At 38.7% G+C, this 21,411-nt stretch overlaps 1 protein-coding gene across 1 annotated transcript in view; it reads right to left on the bottom strand.

Moving 5' to 3' along the window:
• Positions 1-21,411, bottom strand: part of FRMPD4 (FERM and PDZ domain containing 4) — a 153,377-nt gene that overhangs the window by 74,278 nt on the left and 57,688 nt on the right. Inside the window, 4 exon segments of the mRNA XM_029287233.1 lie at positions 4,325-4,456; positions 10,234-10,341; positions 12,022-12,126; positions 14,461-14,506. Of these exon segments, the coding sequence (XP_029143066.1) occupies positions 4,325-4,456; positions 10,234-10,341; positions 12,022-12,126; positions 14,461-14,506 (391 nt within the window).

Genomic DNA, 21,411 nt, shown 5'->3' with positions numbered 1-21,411 from the left:
CTCCTGACTTTCCGCCGCGCCCTCAAGACATGGCTTTTCCAGCAAGCGGGCCTGGCCTAGGGTGGATTTTAAATCGGGTTCATTTTTAGAAAATTTTAAATGTCACAACTTAAAATATTTGGGTTTTAATTGGTTTTATTCGGCGGGGATTGTGGGATTGTTTTTGTTTTAAAAAATGTTGTGAGCCGCCCTGAGTCCTTCGGGAGAAGGGCGGGATACAAATTGAATAAAATGAAATGAAATGAATGAATACCACATTTTGTTTAAAAAGATTCAGGATAATTAGAGATTGCACAGAATGGGGAAAAAACTGTTTTGAATTTGGAAGAGGTTACTCCATTCTGCCAGATTGGGTCAGCCACAGGTTAACAGAAACAAGGCCCAGATTGTTTTGGTTGTCCTGGGTTTTGGGTGAAAGAAAATCTGGACAGTGTGAGTAAGGTAAAAGTGTTTTATATCTTCTCTCTACCCTCTCCTCCTCTTCCTATAGCCAATGTGCCACCCACATTTAATCTTCCCAGAATCTGAATTTCATCCTTACCTTAACCCTCAAATTGATATTACTGGTATCACTCTTGTCTCAGCAGAGCATTCACTTGCCCACATGTGCTTGAGTTGCCCAATATCCCTCCCCTGTGTCCTCTTCACTTCTTCTGCCAATGTCCTTGGCTTTCCCTCCTGATCATTCCCCAAAGTACTTCTGCCAGGAATAATTGTTTCAGTGAGTGCTCAAAGCAAAATAGCCCAACTTAAAGATTAAAAAGAGAGAGAAATGCATATTTTTCTTTGGACATGGACTATCCAAAATAATTATTCCATGCACAGTTAGTTTATGCATGAAATATTTTTACTTTTCTATGAGGAAGCTCTTTAGAGCTGCTGACAGTAAGAGGAGGCGACTAGGGGGAAACTCACAGATCGCTTGTAACTCTGAAACCTATAAGACAAAATAGCAGCTAAAACAAACCTATCAATTACTGGAGATGCATGAAAAACACCAATAAGCAATGAAGAATAGCTGCAAATGGCTTGATGAAAAATTTAGTTGGCAATTTCTCACAAAGGTCATCATGAAAGTATGCAAGCTAAAACGATGATAAGCCTGAAATGTTTTGGAAAAAATGTTTTAGATGATGAAATAATCTAATAACAATATACAATGCATCTGGAAAAGGATTTGAAAAAAAGAAAATACTGCTAATAATAAAAAATGGGACACGCTCTATTATGTTTTGCAATTGTGGGCAGGAGAATGGGCTAAATATCAACATAATCTAGAAACTGATGAGTGAGGAAACTGACAGTGAAAAGATTAGATATTTCAGCAATTATGAAATACTTACAAGAAAAAAATATATCAGTTTTAGAATAACAAATGCATTCAATCAGAATTGAATATTATTGAAAATTCTGTAGGGAAATGTCAAACATGCAATGCATGCAAAGAAACTTAAGAATTATTCTGAGCTAAAAAAAATTTGAGGAAAGAAAAGGTGCATGGATTCAGTTATACTGATGGCAAGTAGACCACTGGAAGACTTTCAAGACTAGACTAGGGACAGATCATCATGAAGAAAATCTACCTATGTGGTTGCTGGAAGGTGACATTAATGGTACATAATCAATCAGAAGAATTCTGCAAAAAAAAAAATAGGACGAAATGCAAAAGCAAGAACAGAAAACTTTTGGACAGCTACTGGAAACATTTGGAATCTACTTCTGACAAAGGAGGCCTTAAAAAATACTGTCCATATTTCTACTTCTCCCATACTCAATTTGCCTTATTTTCAGTTTATAAATAACTACACAGAAATAGTAAATATGCATTCAAATTTGAGGAAAGGTATTGACTTTAATTTTCCACATGTAGATGTCGGCTTCTCTTCCAGTAGGGAATTAAGTGAAGCACATAGTATCACTAGGGTTGCCTCAACTTTTGCATATAACTGTCTCTGTACAAAGTTTATCTTTCTGCGTAGTCATAAAGTATACTACCTATTTTGAAAGATACTTGATTCCAGTTTTGATGGAAATATCTCTATTTTCTGAGTATGTTTTGGTTTATACAATATGTATGCTAAAGTCTAACATTTTAGTTCCGTTAGAAACAGATTCAATGTTCTATTTTATTTTACTGGGACTTCTATGTTGCTCCAATTCAATAGAACTCTGAGTGGCTTATTAGAATACAAGGATTAAAATAATAATAATAATAATAATAATAATAATAATAATAATAATAATAATAATAATAATAATAATAATAATAATAATAATAATAATAATAATGTTGGAAGGGAACTTGGAGGTCATCAAGTCCAACCCCCTGCTCAGGCAGGTAACCCTATACCAGTGATGGCGAACCTTTTAGAGACTGAGTGCCCAAACTGCAACCCAAAACCCACATGCATCGTCGTGTGCCGGGTGGGTGTGGCCCATTGGCTGGGTGTGGCCCATTGGGTGGGCGTGGCCCATTGGGTGGGCGTGGCTGCGATGGTAACGGCAGACTGGGTGGGACTAAAAAGTTCAATCAATCAATTTTTTTCCCTGCAAGAAGTTGAAATTGACTGATTGAACCTTTTTTTTTTTTTTTTGCACACGGCGGTGGAGGCCTAAAGCGAAAAGGTTTTATAAAACCCAGCTGAAGGCCTAGGACTGGGAGATGGCCTGCATGCCCACAGAGAGGGCTCTGAGTGCTGCCTCTGGCACCCGTGCCATAGGTTCGCCATCACTGCCCTATACCATTTCGGACAAATGGCTGTCCAGTTTCTTCTTAAAAACTTCCAGTGTTGGAGCATTCACCGCTTCTGGAGGCAGGTTGTTCCACTGGTTAATTGTTCTAACGGTCAGGAAGTTTCTCCTTAGTTCTAGGTTGCTTCTCTCTTTGATTAGTTTCCATCCATTGCTTCTTGTCCTGCCTTCAGGCACTTTGGAAAATAGCTTGACTCCCTCTTCTTTGTGGCAGCCCCTGAGATATTGGAACACTGCTATCATGTCCCCCCATCGTCCTTCTCTTCATTAAACTAGACATACCCAATTCCAGCAACCGTTCCTTATATGTTTTAGCCCCCAGTCCCCTAATCATCTTTGTTGCTCTTCTCTGTACTCTTTCTAGAGTCTCAACATCTTTTTTATATCGTGGTGACCAAAACTGGATGCAGTATTCCAAGTGTGGCCTTACCAAGGCATTGTAAAGTGGTATTAACACTTCACGTGATCTTGATTCTATCCCTCTGTTAATGCAGCCTAGCACTGTGTTGGCTTTTTTGGCAGCTGCAGCACACTGCTGGCTCATATTTAAATGATTGTCCACTAGGACTCCGAGATCCCTCTCACAATTACTACTATTGAGCAAGGTACCCCCTATACTATACCTGTACATTTGGTTTTTCTTGCCTAAATGTAGAACCTTACTTTTTTCACCATTGAATTTCATTTTGTTAGATAGTGCCCAGTGTTCAAGTCTGTCCAGATCCTTCTGTTTCTTAAGCCTGTCTTCTGGAGTGTTGGCTATTCCTGCCAGCTTGGTGTCGTCTGCAAATTTGATGAGTTCCCCATCTATCCCCTTGTTCAAATCATTGATGAAGATGTTGAAGAGCACTGGGCCCAGAACAGAGCCCTGAGGCACCCCACTACACACTTCCACGGCAAATACCACGGCATTATAAAATGAAGCAATTAAGCAAAATAATAACAACAACAAAATGCTAAAGAAGGAAGTAAAGGTCACTGAGAACAGAATATCCAAACACAGGCCAAGGAAGGGGTTCTAACGTATTCTAGATCTCCTCTTAAGGCTTTCTTTCAAAGCTGAAACATAAATGGATGGGAGCTAGACGTGATGTTTATGGAGGATATTTCATGAATGATATATCCATGCAACTTGATTACAATACAGCTGAAACCTTGAAATACAATCAAGTTCATCTCCACTCAAAAGAAATGTCTACTGTGTTCATTAAGGAGCAAATTAGATCCATTGCCCACTAGAACTATCCTGTATACACTTTATGCCAAGGCTGAAAATTGGCAACCAGAATGACCATCATGCCCAATGCAGTTTGTAAAATCTTCATCGAATACTGCTGTACAGCTTTTTTCTGCTGATACTATTTCTACTTATAGGAATATCCATAAGCATTTTTAATTCATGATATTCTTGCTTAATATAAATTCTGCCTCTTGTAAGACATTTAAGTGGATGGGTTCTAGAAATAATATCAATAACAATACTGCTTTCTAAAAATTATTTCAAAGGTCATTTTTTTAACCAACTACAGCTTAAAAATCTATATTATACATATAATTGAATTATTAAACAAACCTGAGTTAGTGTCTCTTGTTCATGGAGCAAGAGAAGTTTGGTTCCAGACCCTTCTGTCTTCTGCTCCAGCATCAAAGAAAAATGTTCAATACACTTGATTGAAAGTTTTTCTTGAAGGGTTAAAATGACATCCTTTATGATATAAGATTAAAATGAAAAAAGAGAAATGAGATAAAAATAAAGACCTAAAATTGTTTTGTAAATTCTCCATTGAGTGCAAGCAACTGGTATGTGTAAGCTGTTAATTTTCCATAGGAGAACAATAAGTTTATTTAAACAAACCCTCATATCTTTATATGTTCTTTGTTGTAATTTTTTATAATTGGAACTTGCTCTTAAATAATGACCCTAATTCTAGGTTTTTAACAGGTAGTATAATGCCACAGATAATATAGAGCAGTGGTTCTCAACCTTTTTAATGCCGCGACCCCCAACCGGTCGTAAGTCGAGGACTAAACCGGTCGTAAGTTGAGGACTAAACCGGTCGTAAGTCGAGGACTACCCAACTGGTCGTAAGTCGAGGACTTTCCCTGCCCGGGAGCGCCGCGCATGCGTGGTTCCGCCCCCTGCGCCGGCCGAGGCGTAGCTGGCAAGCGGCAGAGACGGAGCAGGCCGACCACCAGCTGGCCCAGCCCAAGGGAGGTAAGGCACCCACCGGAAAAGGGGGAAAAAATGGCGGACAAAAAAAATGGCGGACAAAAAAAATGGCGGACAGCCTTGCTTGGCGACCCCCATGAAATGGTCGATCGACCCCAAATGGGGTCCCGACCCACAGGTTGAGAACCACTGATATAGAGGTTTCTGTTGAGTTCCAGATGACTTTTTTTCTCTTCCTTTTAGTCATGTCAGATTCTCTGAAATTGCTTGGACAAATCTCTACTGTTTTCTTGGCAAAGTTTTTCAGAAGTGATTTGCTGGGGCTGAAAGGAAGTGATTAGTCCAAGGTCATTCATCTGGCTTTGTACCCAAGGCAGGAAACAGCTCACGTCCTTAATCACCACACCAAACTAGGTCTCAGCATGTCTTATTTTCCCAAAAACACAGGATAAGTGGGGTGGCAGCCACTTGGGCTGCCACTGCGAGGCAAGATAGGTATCATGAAAAAAAAAAAAAAAGACATCTCCCAAAAATAAGACCTAGTGCCTCTTTTGGAGGCAAAAAAAATATACGCCCAAATCTTATTTTCAGGGAAAAAAGGTATATATATTCTTAATTGTGGGAGTTTTTTAATCCTTGTTTATTGATTATTTCACTTTCTCCCCCACCTCTGCCTCTGCATGTGGACTTACCTGCTTTGCGCCAAGCAGCTGGTGAGCTATATATATATTAACCAAGTTAGAAAGAAAAACGAACACCAGGATATAATAAACCAGACTGTTTAATGTTAAACAAGCCTGTGGTTAAAAAGGAATATATTAAAAAGGGAATATATAGAAAGTTTTCCTTTCCGGTCAGACCAGGTTTTTTTGGTTGATACGCCTTAGTATTTTGACTGCTATACTGTAGTTCTAGTGTTATAATCACTTTTGCCTTTCTATATGTTCCCTTGGCTCGGCTGACAAAAGAGGGGAGGAGAGCTGGTGGCCTGGAGGTTAATACAACTGCCTAGCATGCAGGCTGCCCTGGTTCGAATCCCATAAAGGGTATGGCTAGCTGATAAGAGCAAAATGAGCTCGAAATGGCCATCCTAGTCTCCCATTTAACTCTTTGTCAACAAAAAAGAAATTCGAATATATATATTGCCTCTTCACCCAAGTGCCAATCAAAGAAGCCTTAACAGCTATCCAAAACAAATATAACCCCCCCAAGCACATCCTAGATCTGACCAACCACTGCCTATCCAACACATACTTCATCTATAACAGACAAAAATACAAACAAATAGAAGGAGCACCCATGGGATCACCCCTCTCACCTGTCATTGCAAACCTCTACATGGAACATTTTGAAACCCAAGCTCTACAAAAATCTGATCACAAACCCAAACTCTGGCTCAGATACGTAGACAACACCTTCATAATCTGGCCACATGGGAAAGAAAAACTAGACAACTTCCTCACACACCTCAACAGCCTACACCCCAAAATACAGTTCACCATGGAAACAGAAGCTAACAGCCAATTTCCCTTCCTGGATGTCTTAGTCTACAAGAAATCCAATGGCTCCCTAGGACACACCATCTACCAGAAGAAAACACACACAAACCGCTATCTGCACGCACTCTCACACCACCACCCAGCACAGATCAACTCCGTAGCCAAGACACTCATCTCGACGACGAGTTTTTAGCTGACGAACAACACCTAAAAACCGAACTACATACTCTCACTAACGTACTAACATCCAACGGATTCCAAAGAAATAAGATTACCAACCTAATCCAAAAAGAAACCCCCACTAAAATCCAAGACAGAGAACAAGAAAACAGCAAAGCCCTCCTCCCATACATAAAAGGCACCACAGACAGAATCAGCAAGATCCTCCACAAACACAACATCAAGACAGCATTCTGCACAAACCGAAAAATATCCACCATCCTAAGAAACCCCAAAGACAAAATTGAGTTAGAAAATCAAGGAGTATATGAAATCCCATGCACCACCTGCCCCACCACATACATTGGACAAACCAACAGAAGAATAAGTGCACGCATTGAAGAACACAAAAACTCAGTCAGAAAAGAGGAACCAACTTCTTCCCTGGTCCAACACCTTAAAGCCACAGGACATAAAATTGACTTTAAAAAGACCAGAACTATTGCCAAAACTGAACACTTTAACAACAGAATAATCAGAGAAGCCATCGAGATAGAAAAACGCCCACACAACATGAATAAACGAGATGATACCTCCCGCCTACCAGCCATTTGGAAACTCGCCCTTATTGACAAATGAGTCCCTAACACAAAGAATGACACTAGACCCACACTCACGAAAACCACACAGGATGTTACCATCACACATCCACGCAAAAAGCAAACCCAAACCCACATCGATGATGAGGCACGACCACAAACCAGAAGCCAGACCACAGCTGTATCATTAGCCATTTCAAACCCCTCCAATCCATACATAAAGCAAACTGACACCCACCATGAAGATATGACACGACCACGAACGCGAAGCCAAACAACAGCAATGCAGCTCTCCATCTCAAATCCCCCTGCCACTCAGACTAATCCGAGCACAACAAAGCTCCCACCCAAATAGAACACACCCCCAGCCAATCAGAGCACAGCCAAACCCCCATCCAATCATTGCACAGCCAAGCCCCTAACCAATCAGAACACACCTCCACCCGATCAGAACACAGCCAAGCTCCCACTCAATCAGTTCATACCCCCACTGGCAGTTAAAAGGAAGAAACAGCTGCGATCACACATTGCTCCTAGAAGCACAAAGCCGAAAACACCAGCCTGAAGATGACGAATGGGACTTTGTCGAAACGTTGCCAAGACACTTCCAATTTTACGCGGGAGAAAACCCGAATAACCAAAGACCTACATATGTATGTATGTATGTATGTATGTATGTATGTATGTATGTATGTATGTGTGTATATATATATATATATATTAAAAATTTCTTTAAAAATGTGATCCCTAGGTAAATCCATATTTAAAACCAGTGAGCAAACACGAGCACCAGGGAATATAATAAAATAATTTAATATTAAAATTGCCTAATAAAACGCCTAGCTTTCGTCGGCATCTGTCGACATCATCAGGGCTCAAGATGCCGGTCCGTGGGAGAATCTCTCTTATAGTTTGACTAGCGTGTGCACACGGCTCCTTGACCTCGTTATTGGGCCGGCCATGACTAAGCACGTTCCAGACGCTGGGTCTTTGGCAGCAACCGCCTCCCTCCTTCGCCTCCCATCCGCACAAATAGCATCAGGGAGTTTTTCCTCCTTGGAGCTAAATGTCAATAGAGGATCCCCTTTCACACACGCAGATCCATCTTCCGTTTTTCTTTCCGTATCACCCTCATACCTGTCCCCTTTAGTCCTTTCCAATACCGTTCCACCTTTCCTTGTCCATAGCCGGGTACACGTTGCCCCAACCCGCTTTCCAACGCCTCCCCCACTCTCCGTCCCCTTTTTGATGGTACAGCTTCTTATCCTCCTACCTCACCCCTTTTTTAGTCCGATGCAATTACCATTGCGAATGCAATGATCGGGGCTACGGTCCTTCCCCCTTCTCCTTCCCAGCCAACAGTCTGCTTCTCAGCACCCCCCTATTTTCTTTCTCCGTCTCCTTCCTGATGGCACAGCTTTTTCCCTTCTTATCCCCCCCCTGTTCAGGTCCGATGTAATTGCCATTACAGACGCGAAGGTCGGGGGTTGCGATCCTCCCCTTTTTCTCCCGGCCGGTGTCTTCCGCCTGCCTATCACCACGCAGGCCGCTCCGCTTGCTCCGTTCCCCTCCCCAGTGTGTTCGTGACGGGGTCCAAAGTCCATGCGGTGAATAGATCGTCGTCTCCAGCCGAGTTGGGGGAGTAGCTCTCTCCTCCTCCTGATGGAATGGGGGGTCCTGGGTTTCAGCCGGAACGGTCCGTTGAATTTGATCGATCCATGGGCTCCTATCAAGCCATATCGGGCTTCCCAATTGCCTAGGGCAGTGCATGCCGGTTGTTAAAGCACAATTCCTCCCCCCCATTCTATACGGTGCCTCCTCAGTCTCCTGGGGGTATTTGTCCATTCCGGGGGGTGGGGAGTCTTCGGGATGCTGCTCATATTTCCCCAGGGTTCAGTTGATTGTTGGGAATGACACGGAGATCGGGGGGGTTTCCTTAGTGTTCTGTCAACTTGTACACATGATGGTTCCACAAGCTGTTTGCAATGGAACGGGGGGTTGCCCATGCACCAAGTTCTTAAAGATAGATACGCTGGGCAAAGATCAATGTGGTGGTTAATGGAATCATTATTGGACAGCCATGCCTCCTTAAGTAGACGACCACCCTTTGTACCGTCACTGGCCAGAACCTGTGCATCCTCGAAATTAAACCGATGCCCAGTCTCTGCCATATGCGTCCACAACTGCGAGTATTGTTCCCCTCTTTTAATTGCCAATCTATGCTCCTGTATTCTGGTTTTCAACCTTTTAGANTGCCGTTTTCTTGTTCTCTGTCTTGGATTTTAGTGGGGGGAGGATCTTGCTGATTCTGTCTGTGGTGCCTTTTATAAACTATTTATTTATTATCGTGGTTTTTAGTATTGCCTGTTCACTGCCCTGAGTCCCGTAAGGGAGATAGGGCGGTATATAAATTTAATAAATAATAATAAATAATAATAATGTATGGGAGAAAGAAATATGTTTTCTGAGGTTTTTGCGGGTGTTTGTATGTAGGTCTTTGGTTATTCGGGTTTTCTCCCGCGTAAAATTGGAAGTGTCTTGGCGAATGGGACTTCAAAGACCTACATATATATATATATATATGTATGTATATGTATATGTATATGTATATGTATGTATGTATGTATATATATATACAAAGCTAAAAGCACAAGCCTGATGATGATGAATGTGATTTCATCGAAACGTCGCTATGATACTTCTAATCTTACACGGGAGAAAACCCGAATGACCAAAGACTCATATATATATATATATATATATATATATATATATCCTAAATTTTTGGATTGCTAACAAAGAGTTAAAGGGAGACTGTTATAGCTATTTTGAGCTAATTAGCTCTCATCAGCCAGCCATACCCTTCTGAGATTCGAACCTGGGCTGCTTGCACATTAGGCAGCTGTGTTGACCCCTAGATTGGGCTGAAACAGGCAAAATATTTCTTCTTCCCATATTTGGACTGACAGGGTGCATAAAAAACACTCAAGACACACACACATACACACATATACATAAACACACACACACACACACACACATATTTAGAGCTTACCTTTATAGAAGTACTGCAATCAAAGCGAAAAGATTTGGTTTGCCCATTTTCAAGATATACTTTCAGAACATTTGGCATAAAAAGAAGTGAATTATCTTTAACTGTTTCCTATTAAAGAATAATAATTGTGATGAAAATCATATTGACTTAAAATTAATCTAAATTTCATAGAAAATCATAATATGATACAGCAAAAGCTTTATGTACACAGAACCTTAAATGTATTGAATCTCACAAACAAAATAATTAGTTCTGTATTAAAGTTAATACTGAATGGTTATCTTCACATAAAGACTTGACTTATACTCTATTCTTCAAGATGATCAAACTCTAATACCCTGATTACTCTTTAGGTAATTCGTGAGCTTGAACTTTGGATGGAATTTGTTTTCATAAAGCCTGGATTTACTTCAGAAACAGTATCCCTCATGTCATGACATACTATAAGGAACAGTTTTTAAAAATAGAAAGCTTGTAAGGAAAACACCTTTTCAGCTATCTGGGCAGACTGGCAAGTCATCCGGTGTGTGATTTCTATGGCAACTGGGCGCAAGTTTTTTGCATGATTAAGGGGTGGTTTCAGAGCTGGTTTAGCCTTAGATGGGCAGTCTTCAGTCTCTGTAAACTGCTGGCTTTATCATAGCTTCTGATAAAATGAAATCTTGGCCTATTTATTTGTCTCAATAAAAGAGAATCTCTGTAGCAGAGGGCTGAACTGTGGAGTTCTTGGTGTCCTCTAAAGTTGGGCCATTTGCTTGCAGATGTTTCATTACCTGACTGTCTGACCTTGCGTACTTGTCTGTATCATGGAATTAAAAAAAGAGAATGAAAAATCCCAAATATTTGCAAGTGTCATGCTGTGCTAGCCTTCTGAATATTCCAAGTTCACCAGTGACAATAACTCCAGACAGTCCAGTCATTGCAATGATCCAGCATGCCAACTCTCTCTCTTTTAAATTGCAAAAACTCGTTTAGTGAGAAGCAAGGGAAGAATCATTATTTGTATTTTTCACAGGACTGAGCAAGGACAAAATCAAGGAGCTGAAATCTAAAGATACCAGAATTGAAATGGCATTCTTTCAAGCAAAGAATGTATAAATTCCTTACCAGTCGATGATTCTTATGAATTATTTATACTGAGCTGTTGTTTATTTTGCCAAGAACAAAACACTTCATTGTGCCCTTGGTTTCATAACACATTTCTTTAAATTATTAAAATGTCTCAGAAAAAAACACCTTTCTGCTGTACTTTCTGAAATATTTTATTACTCCAGATAAGATGTTGCATGCCTGTAGCACTCAACAGTCCCTAGACAATTTTTGAAATAATAAATAAATGATAATCACTTAGGGATGGTTTTTACCGCTACATGATTACATAATGGAGTCCTCTCAGATGATAAATCAATTTTTAATTTGCTTATTTGAAAATGCAATAAATATACATGTTATAAAATAAGGTATTTAAAAAAATTACACCTCCTACAAACAACGATCATAATCATTAACTCTCCAGTATATAACATATTCACATTAAATGTGTGTGATTTAACATGAGATACATTTAAGCAAACAATCGTATAACATACATAAAGGTAGTGGTGATTGTCTCTGACTTCATGTGTTTGAATTTCTTTGTATTTTCATGTTTGTGCAGTGTGACTTTCACCTCAGTAATAAATATATTGTTCATGCATGCATGAAACAACATATCTACTTAAAATTTTGCAAAATGAATGAATGGATCCCATTTTTCCTAGTTTAAAAAAGGCATAAAATTGCACTTACTGAAACTTGGCCATTAATAATGACCTCTTCTGAGAATCGAACTTTGACAGGATTGGACTTCAATCTGGCTTTTTTTGCAGCACTGATAAATGCTGACTTAGGAGACTGGAAAAAGAGGTATGAGAAAAGAAAGAGATCATTTGACTGGTACTTAACTCTCAACCTTTTCTATAGTAAAGCTAATAAAAATACTTGACTCATTTTTGCCATAGACCTTAATGCTTTTCAGTGTGCTATTATCTGTGAAGAAGAGGAGTTAAAAACAATGAACCATATCCCATTTGTCCTATTCCAACATTGGATTGGACAGATAAGACTCACTAAACTTTTGCTTTAGTCAGACTATCAGGGACTAAAATAAGATGATCAGTTATTGTTATTTAATGTTTTAATTGAGTGCATTTTACAGTTTTTAAAATGATTTTATTGGGAGCTGCCCAGAGTTCTCTGAAAGGGTAGAGGCTATGAAAATATTTTAAATAAATAAAATAAACAAATAAACTATCTAAATTGGGTTAGATCACAAAAGAATTCCTACAATGTTCAAGAGAAGAACAGTGTCAAGATAAACTCAGGTCTGGATCCAATTTGCAACTATTTCATGGCCCCTTTGAACAGATTCATTTTTTATGGTGTGCTGCTAAAAAGTCTTTATGATTGCTTGAAAAGATTTAGGAAAGGACAGATCAGAATGAAATAATTAAATTACTCTTCCTGGCAGGCATAAATCTGGGGTTGTTTTTTTTTTTTTTTTAAAAAGAAATCCTGCATGGTAATCTATAGCTCAGATGCTGAAAAATGTGAGGATTTTATTATTGTTTTTACCATGTTTTGCAAATGATTTGTATTGAAGAAAAGTTCAGTAGAGTAATTTGGATTTTTAAACACCTTACACTACCACACAGAGTTGATTTCATTAATCTATCAAGCATCTCAGAGCAATGAATGATGTTAATATAATAAATATCTCTTGGCAACATATGACAACCCAGTTTGATACTTGGTTTGTTACACAGTGAAATACCCTAGCTTTTAAAATCAAATAACAGATCAATTTGAATAGTGTATCAGCATTCTATATCTCTGAAGTAAATATACAATGTATGCCATGATAAAAAAAATGCTATCTAATCTGAGGGAGCAGGGCTTTAGGGCAAGAACAAATTTTATAACATTTTCTACTCTGATTGAATTTAGCAATATAAACAGGCCTTCAACGTACACAGCTGTTGTTCGTTAATAATAAATAGGAAATAAAGCTTCTGATATGAACATAATATTAATTTAATTCCAATGCCTGTTAATTTTAATTTTCAAATGGATCTATATTTTAATTATTAACTGAATTATTTTGCTACAATAGAAAGTAAAGGAACAAGTCACAACCAAGCCACAAACAGATCTATGCTTTCACAGTAATTCAATGTATACATGATTTATTTCCTCCTGCTGGCCTTAGTTACCCAGGAAGATAAATATAGAAGGATTTTCATTTATATTTAAATAGTGTGATAATGGTGGACTAGCCAGGTATGAAAGATATTACTCACTCAGGAAAATTTTACATAATCATATATGTTTTCCTTATAGTGTTAAAAATTACTCTTTTTTCATAATGTAGTTAAATTTCCATATGGAAAAAATATGCTAAGCAATTTAAATACAGTAAAGCTAAAGAATCCAAGACAAATCCAGCATTTTATTTCATGATCAGAAATGATACAGCATCTAAGGATGCCACTGTATTGCAGCTTGGGCCGATCTAATATTTTAAAAATCAAGGTGATACATATCCAGACATTTAGCTTTCTGCAACTCTCTCACAAGCCTCCATTCCATGCTTTTTTATGAGGGGCAGAATTATTTAAAATTATTTTATATAAATAATGGAATAAAAATCTTCTGTATTGTTGTGGACCACCCGCCTGCAGATAAACAGTCCCAACCACTAATTGCCATGTCACTTTTGCTTTATGGTATTTCTTATTAAATTTTTAGTTAAGATTTTAGTCTCCTGGAGCTTGTTCAGAAGGAATAAATGTCCTATTGCTCTAAAAAAATCTTATAATTTAAAATCAACCAAAACTAATGTAATAAATGTGCTTCTCTATCATAATATATATTATATTACAATCATAATAATTAAATAAAAAGGGGAAAAGACTGGTTTATAACTTTGACAATTAAAAAAACCTGAACAATATTCAGCCTCTTTTGTCCTTAGGAAATACTATTCATGCATGTTGGAAAATATCCATTTTTTTCAATTACTAATATACTGTTCCACTTTTATCTAATAGTATATTGTCATTTGATTTATCTTAGAAAATACAGCTCTTATTTCACTTGTGCTCTTGGTTATGCAGATAAGGAAAAGCAAGTAGAGAAAAATAGTAAACATTGCTCGGAAACTTTTTTTTTTTTAATAGTGCTACTTACAGGGTAAGGCTGAATAACTGTAAGGAGGATTGATTCTTTGCAGCTCCTGTAGAGAAAAGAGATGAGAATGACTATTCGTATTTCATGTTTTTGCGATAACATCGTTTTATTTTCAGATGAGAAATTGCTATTTCACAATGGTATGTTTATTGCAGCACATACATTTCATTGATTCCCTCCCCCTTTAAAACAGACTGCTAATTTGTTAGTCAGAATGAGAGTAATGCTGATCAAGTAAACATTGCCTTCATCCTTAATTGGCTTTCAGTGAATTTACTTAAGGCAAATGCATAAAGTAGAGTTGAGACATCCCATGAATTACATGAAATACCGTAGCTAGGGACCACTCATGTGGATCCCAGAGGCCTTATCTTGCAAGGTTATTTTGAATCTATTTGAATCTATGATTCCTAAGGAATTAGACAGTATCTAACTGTATCACCTGTAAATTAATTCTTTGCCTATAAGGATCTGACAGACGCAAAGTACAGATAATTGTTAATGGGGGTGAGGTTTCCACTGATTTTAAAGAAGTGGGAGTATGCTTGATTGTCAAAAAGCCTCTCTCATTTTGGCTATTCTGAATAATTTTCCATCTGGTATCACATGTTCTCTTTTTAGAGAAGGTTGCTGATCCTGGGATTACAGCTAAGGAGAAAGTGGATTGTCTGGAACCATTTCAATCAGAATTCAACCTGGCTATGGATGGAAACTGTGTTTGTCACTTTTGTAGATGACCTTGGTGAAACCTGGATGTATTCATATCCAGGTTTCACCAAGGTCATCTACATAAGAGTGACTCTTCCTGATACTGCTGAATCTTTCAGCTGCATTCAGTACCATTTATTATGGCTTCTTTCCAGGCAAGGATTAGGAATGGGGGCATTGTGCTGCAGTAGTTCTCTTCATTCTTGAATGGGGTGGTCATTGGTTACAGTCAGTGGTAATGGTCAGAAGTCAAGGCTTGGGTCCTGGATCTCATCTATATGAAACTTATGTATCAACATTAGATGAGAATCAATATGGAGATAATGTCTAGTTATAAATGACCATTCTGGCCAGACAAGAGAACTAGCTTAGGTCCTGTCTTGGTGCCTGGTGGCTATTAGGAGAAAGCAAGCTTAGACCAAATTGCAGCAATATGGGGTGGCTATGGATTTGGAAACCAACTATTTTCACAATAATATGGGAACAGTAATATGTGAACGTCTTCTAACTGTAGTTGACATTTTTAAACTCTACTACTGAAAACAGTTTTGTTAGCTGTTTAAAATCTTCTGAATGGAATAATTTGAGCAAATCAGTAACCAATCCAGGAGAAGAAAAGAATGAATAAATATAAAACATGTATGTTGTCAATGCTGTAACAAACCGAACTGAAGCCATTTTCATTTTGTCTTCGTTGCCACATTTGAGTTTAGAGATATTAGATGAAGGAAGGGGGGGGGGGGAATGTGTAGTTTCTCAGTTAGCCAAAACAATTCATATGTGTGAGAATCAAGGTCAGTGTAGATAACATTTTGGTGGGCTGGAGAGCTGGGAGGAGAGCCTGCGTTTTGTAATAATTGGTGAATGTGATTTATGACAGCAAATTGGGGTGGGAATTGCAATTATAACTTTGTAACCAGGGGGGAGAGGATTTTTAGTCTTGGGTTTGCCTATATACATGCCGATGCTTTGTTTCCTAAATAAAATGTTCTCTAAGGAAGAAAGTTTTTCCTTGAAGTTCTTTTAAACGCCTTCATCTATCAGAACCATGACATTAACCCAAAACTCACATTCAATTTAAAAATTCACGGGGCCCTGAGTTCCGGTCACCTACCCAGAGTCTCAGGAGGATGACAAAGACTCAGGGAAGACCCATAATGGAGAAAAAGGAGGAACCTGTCACCAGCACCGTGACCACAGCAACTACATCGGTGGGTGGAGTGCAGGCTATAGTCCCGATAGAAAGTGTGGTAACGGTAGCCCTGGCGGCAGGTGCAAGGCCTAAGGAACATGAGGGCCAGCGGGAACACATCTGGTCATCGGAGTGGACCCTGCCTAGCCTTATCAAATGTCTTACTGAAGTTTACTACGTCCATAGTATTTTTCTGGTCTATCAGTTTAGTCACTTTATCGAAGAATGAAATAAGATTGGTTTGGCATGATCTGTTTTTGACAAACCCATGCTGGCTACTAGCTATAACTTTGTTTGCTTCTAGTTGTCTGCAGATCTGTTTTTTGATTGTCTTTTCCAGGATCTTCCCAGCTATTGATGTTAGACTGATTGGTCTGTAGTTTCCTGGGTCTGTTTTTTCCCCGTTCCTTGAAGATGGGAACCACATCAGCCCATTTCCAATCCTCAGGATGCTCCAGGATTTTTGAAAGATATGGTGCAATGGTTCTGAGATAACATCTGTCAGCTCCTTCAGAATTCTGGGATGTAATCTGTCAGGTCCTGGTGATTTATATTCGTTAAGGTTGGATAGGTGTTCTCTTACCATTTTCTTGCTTATTTTAAGTTTTGATTTTTCAGTGGTTTTTTTGGTATAATAATAATAATAAAGTTGGAAGGGACCTTGGAGGCCATCAAGTCCAACCTCCTGCTCAGGCAGGTAACCCTATACCATTTTGGACAAATGGCTGTCCAGTCTCTTCTTAAAAACTTCCAGTGTTGGAGCATTCACCTCTTCTGGAGGCTATGTTGGGCTATAGTTTCTTTTTGTGTGAAGACTGATGCAAAGCATGAGTTAAGCAGTTCTGCTTTCTCCCTGTTGCCTGTTATTTCCTTGCCATCTTTTCTCTTTAGTGGGCCTACAGTTTCCTTGGCTTTTTTCTTGTTATTGATATGTTGGAAGAAACTTTTTTTTTATTATCCTTGATCTTTGTTCGTTTGCTTTCTTGACTTCATCTTTGCATGTTCTGGCTGTCTGCTGATAATCGGTCTTAGTTATGTGCCTCTCTTTCAGTTTGCCAGAGAGATCTTTGTGCAGCTTAGTTCTTGTTTTTCTTTTTCAGTGGTATTGTGCTGGACTGGGCTTTTATGATCCCATTTTTCAGAGTTTCCCACGCTTCTTGGGTTATTTTCCCCTTTAGGATTTTCATCCATGGGATCTTTCCTAGGTTTTCTCTGAGTATGATAAAGTCAGCTCTTTTGAAGTTTAAGACCCTGGTTGGATTGTTTTTTATTGCTAGGGTTTGCATTATGTTAAATTCCAGTATAACATGGTAACTTTCATCCAAGGTTCCGGCAATTTCAATTCCCTCTATCACTTTTTCTCTATTAGTTAGTTATTACTTTAACAGATGCAATCTATTTTGAAGATAGAGCCACTTATTTAGATAGAAATGTTCTGTTAAAATACAAAAGATATACTTATGTGGCTCTATTAACACTCTCAGATTACAGAATACAGTTGTTTAAGTGTTTGCTGCAAAACCCCAAACCTATTTATCATATTAACTATGAAATACTCAAAAGTGTATTTATCTGACAAGTTTAATTTTCCATGTTAATATAAATGAATAGTATAAATAGTATAAATTCAGCTACTTTAAAAAATGATATATGAATGTATCCAGATATTTTTAACTAGTAAATTGGATATATGACAACCCAGTTGGAAACAGACAGCAGTAAAACTACAATTTACAAGTGTTTCATATTATCAAGTGATTCAAGAAACATGTGGATAAATGCATTTTTATCTGCCACATAACTTTTTCAAAGCCAATATTTGTTTTATTACACTGATGGGATGTTTTTCTTTTATAAATTGGGGAAAGGTTAGTTGCTACTTGACTGTGATGAACTTTATTTTCGGATGGCACTCCTAATTTCCAATGCAATTAATTGTCTACTTCTGAGAGTTATTGCCTGGCTGAGTGAAAAGCAATTAATTTGCATGCTATTCAGTTGCGAAAACAAATCACCATGCCTGCATCAGGCAGAATGAATGTGAAATTTGAAACAATTATTAATGAATATTTAATTATTAATGAATAATCAATTAATTAATGATTACATCTGCATCCAGCTCTTTGGGGGTGGAGTGGGGGATTTTTATTTTTTTCCTAGTTTTGCACTTAAAAAATGAAAAATATTTAAACTGCTAGAAGGAAGTGAGGAAGACAACCATCGCAAGAGACGCTTCTGTTTTAACCTTTTTCCTCTTGTCATTTTTTGGAGTTTTATCCGCCAACACCCTCCCCCACAACACCAGAAGCTGTGCACCATTGGCCTTTGCCTGCCACCCCCACCCCCCACAGCCCCTCTTTCCCTTCCTTTGAAACAAACAACTCCCCCCCTCAATCCTCCCATTCCTCCCTTTTGAATTAAAACAAAAGAAAACCAAGATTTTTCTTTTGCGGTCTTTACATATTTAAACTGCTAGAAGGAAGTGTAAAGGAAATATAAAGACCACAAAAGAAAAAAAAACGTAGTTTTCTTTGTTGCTGTTGCTCCTTGTTGTTGTAGTTGTTGTTCCCCTGCCCTGGGAAAGAGAGGGGCTGTGGGGGGACTGTGCCCGCGCTCTTCCCTCTGTCCGAGGTTTTCATTCTCATGAGCATTTATGTTTGCGGTGGGGAGCTGTTTGTTTTTTATTTCCCTCCCACACCTGTCTGCTTGGTGGTTGCAGCAGGTTTTGGTCACTTCTTTCATGCTGGGAAGTTACCCATGAAGTACGTTTGTTTTGGGGGGGATCCCCACTTTGGTTGTTGAGCTTGCTTAAACCCTCTTCCTCCTCCTCCTTGCTGGAAGCCTCCCTTTATCTGCAACAGTGGGGATGATGGGGATCTGCCTTTTGCGGAATAGGGGTAGTGTTACTATGCTCCCTGTCAGTCAGGTTTGATTTCCTTTTCTCACCCCCCCACCCTCCCTCCCGTGCTTGTAGCTGCCTCTGAGCCCCTCATTCTTGGGAGTTAGCATTGCCGGCACCTCTTCCTCCTGAGTCCCTCATGCTAGGTAACTGTCACCACCCAAGAGCTGTTTTAAGGTTCAGGACTCTTTGGGGATAACCAACTAGCACCCTGACATGCCCCCTCTTCAACGCCAGAAACTGTGCCCTCGCACAGCCCCTGAAATCACCTATCGGCAATCACACACTGTCCCCACACCATCATGGCTTCTGCCTACCACATGATTGGCTGGTGGCTATTTGTCTCGTGTAGCCAAAGGCCCAGGACAAAGGTTGCCTTGACAAAAGGGCCAGTCCAAAGGGCATGGGCAGAGGGCCAAAGGCCCATTGGCCAGGGAGAATGGCTGGGAAAGAGCCAGCAGAGGAGGAAAGATGGCTGTAAATGTGCTGAGGTGGGAGGCTCGAGGCGAAGGAGGCATGGCCAAATACCCATGCCTAAACGTCCCATTCCTTTCACTGGAGACAATGCAGGGACTTCAACTAGTACAGACTTTGACGAATCATCTGTTAATCTTCTTTAGGTATAGGGCTATATCTATATATCTATACATATATATCTAATCTATATATCTATAGCTATATCTATATTGAGAGAGAGAAGAAGGAAGGAAGGAAGGAAGGAAGGAAGGAAGGAAGGAAGGAAGGAAGGAAGGAAGGAAGGAAGGAAGGAAGGAAGGAAGGAAGGAAAACAAAACCAATGTATAAGCCTTAGAATTTCCACAGAAAAATAATTTGAATCTCTGTAGAAAAATATCACAAACCAGCAAGTAGATGCTTAGTGCCTCACTAAAAGTATCTACAGTATTGTTTTTAAGGCTGAAATCTGTGTATGCAAATTACAACCTTTCCAAAACTGAGCCATTTTGACAGGAAGTATATTTGTAATTTAAGTGGCTTAGGTTAAGAAAAGTTTTAACTAATTTAAATGGAATTGTTATTTTAACGGAGAAATCATTTCACTCTGATTCTTGGTCTCATAAACTCTTTGCAGTTCAAGCTCTACTTTTGTGCATAACTGACAGAGACTCTGCTTGAAATAATACTACTCTGATGTATAGGGATCACAAAGTTCATGCGGCACAGGCATCAATTCCAAAAGACAGTATGATTCTAAGGTACCTAAACGTGCAGCATTAAAATGACCAGCAGCTGTTGTATATACATACCATACATGGCATTTATTTGCTAACCTAATGTAACTACAATGTTTAATATGTTTTTACTTTTCAGAACAGTTAACAATTGTGGGTGAAACAGAGGCTGATATCATAGTACTATAATATCACTTGTACACATAGAAATGTGTAATTTAACAATGAAATTTTATTGGCAGGACTCCTAAGCAAGTTATTTTCCCCCAGAGGTATCCACAATTCTAAATACAGCCCTCAAAAAGAAATTACTACTTATGAAGGTAAATCTAGAAAAAATCAGGCCGGGGTGTGCAGGTGAGATAGTGAGAAAGGTTACTCTTTCTCCTTTGTAACATTGTGCATATGCACAGTCAATGAACAGATACTAATCTTTATATTTATTTTGCTTATTATTTTAAAAGTTACTATGAATTATTTATTCAATGGATATGTATGGCATGAAGAATGAGAAAAGAACTAACATATTTCTCTTTCATTGTTAGTTTAATGATTTTGCACAGCAAACCTAAATCCTGAAATTTCAAAATTGAAACAGAATTTTTTAGAAAAGGATGGATTTTATGCATGATACATAAGCTTGATTTCCAAGTGTGAACATATAAAGGCCAGACAGAGTGAGAAAAACAGACAGTCAGGCAGACAGGGTTAATTTGCCATAACGGCAGAGTGAATTATTTTTGTCATGCTCTAGCAAGCTGTAGTATTGGATTTGTTTTAATTATTAAGAAATAAAAACTTTAAACTAGCACTGAATGTTCTCCTGAGAATTTGGCATCACTTACAGGATCCATTTACAACTGCCTGACTAAATTGGTACCAGAGAAATACAAGAAGAAATACAAAATATTTTCCTGATAATATACCTAATAAAAATAGTTCCGGTTTAAAATCTACATGCT

Source organism: Protobothrops mucrosquamatus, unplaced genomic scaffold, assembly GCF_001527695.2.
Source record: "Protobothrops mucrosquamatus isolate PMUCROS unplaced genomic scaffold, P.Mucros_1.0 scaffold_262, whole genome shotgun sequence".
NCBI classification, from domain to species: Eukaryota; Metazoa; Chordata; class Lepidosauria; order Squamata; family Viperidae; genus Protobothrops; species Protobothrops mucrosquamatus.
This window is presented reverse-complemented; position numbering and strand designations above follow the sequence as displayed.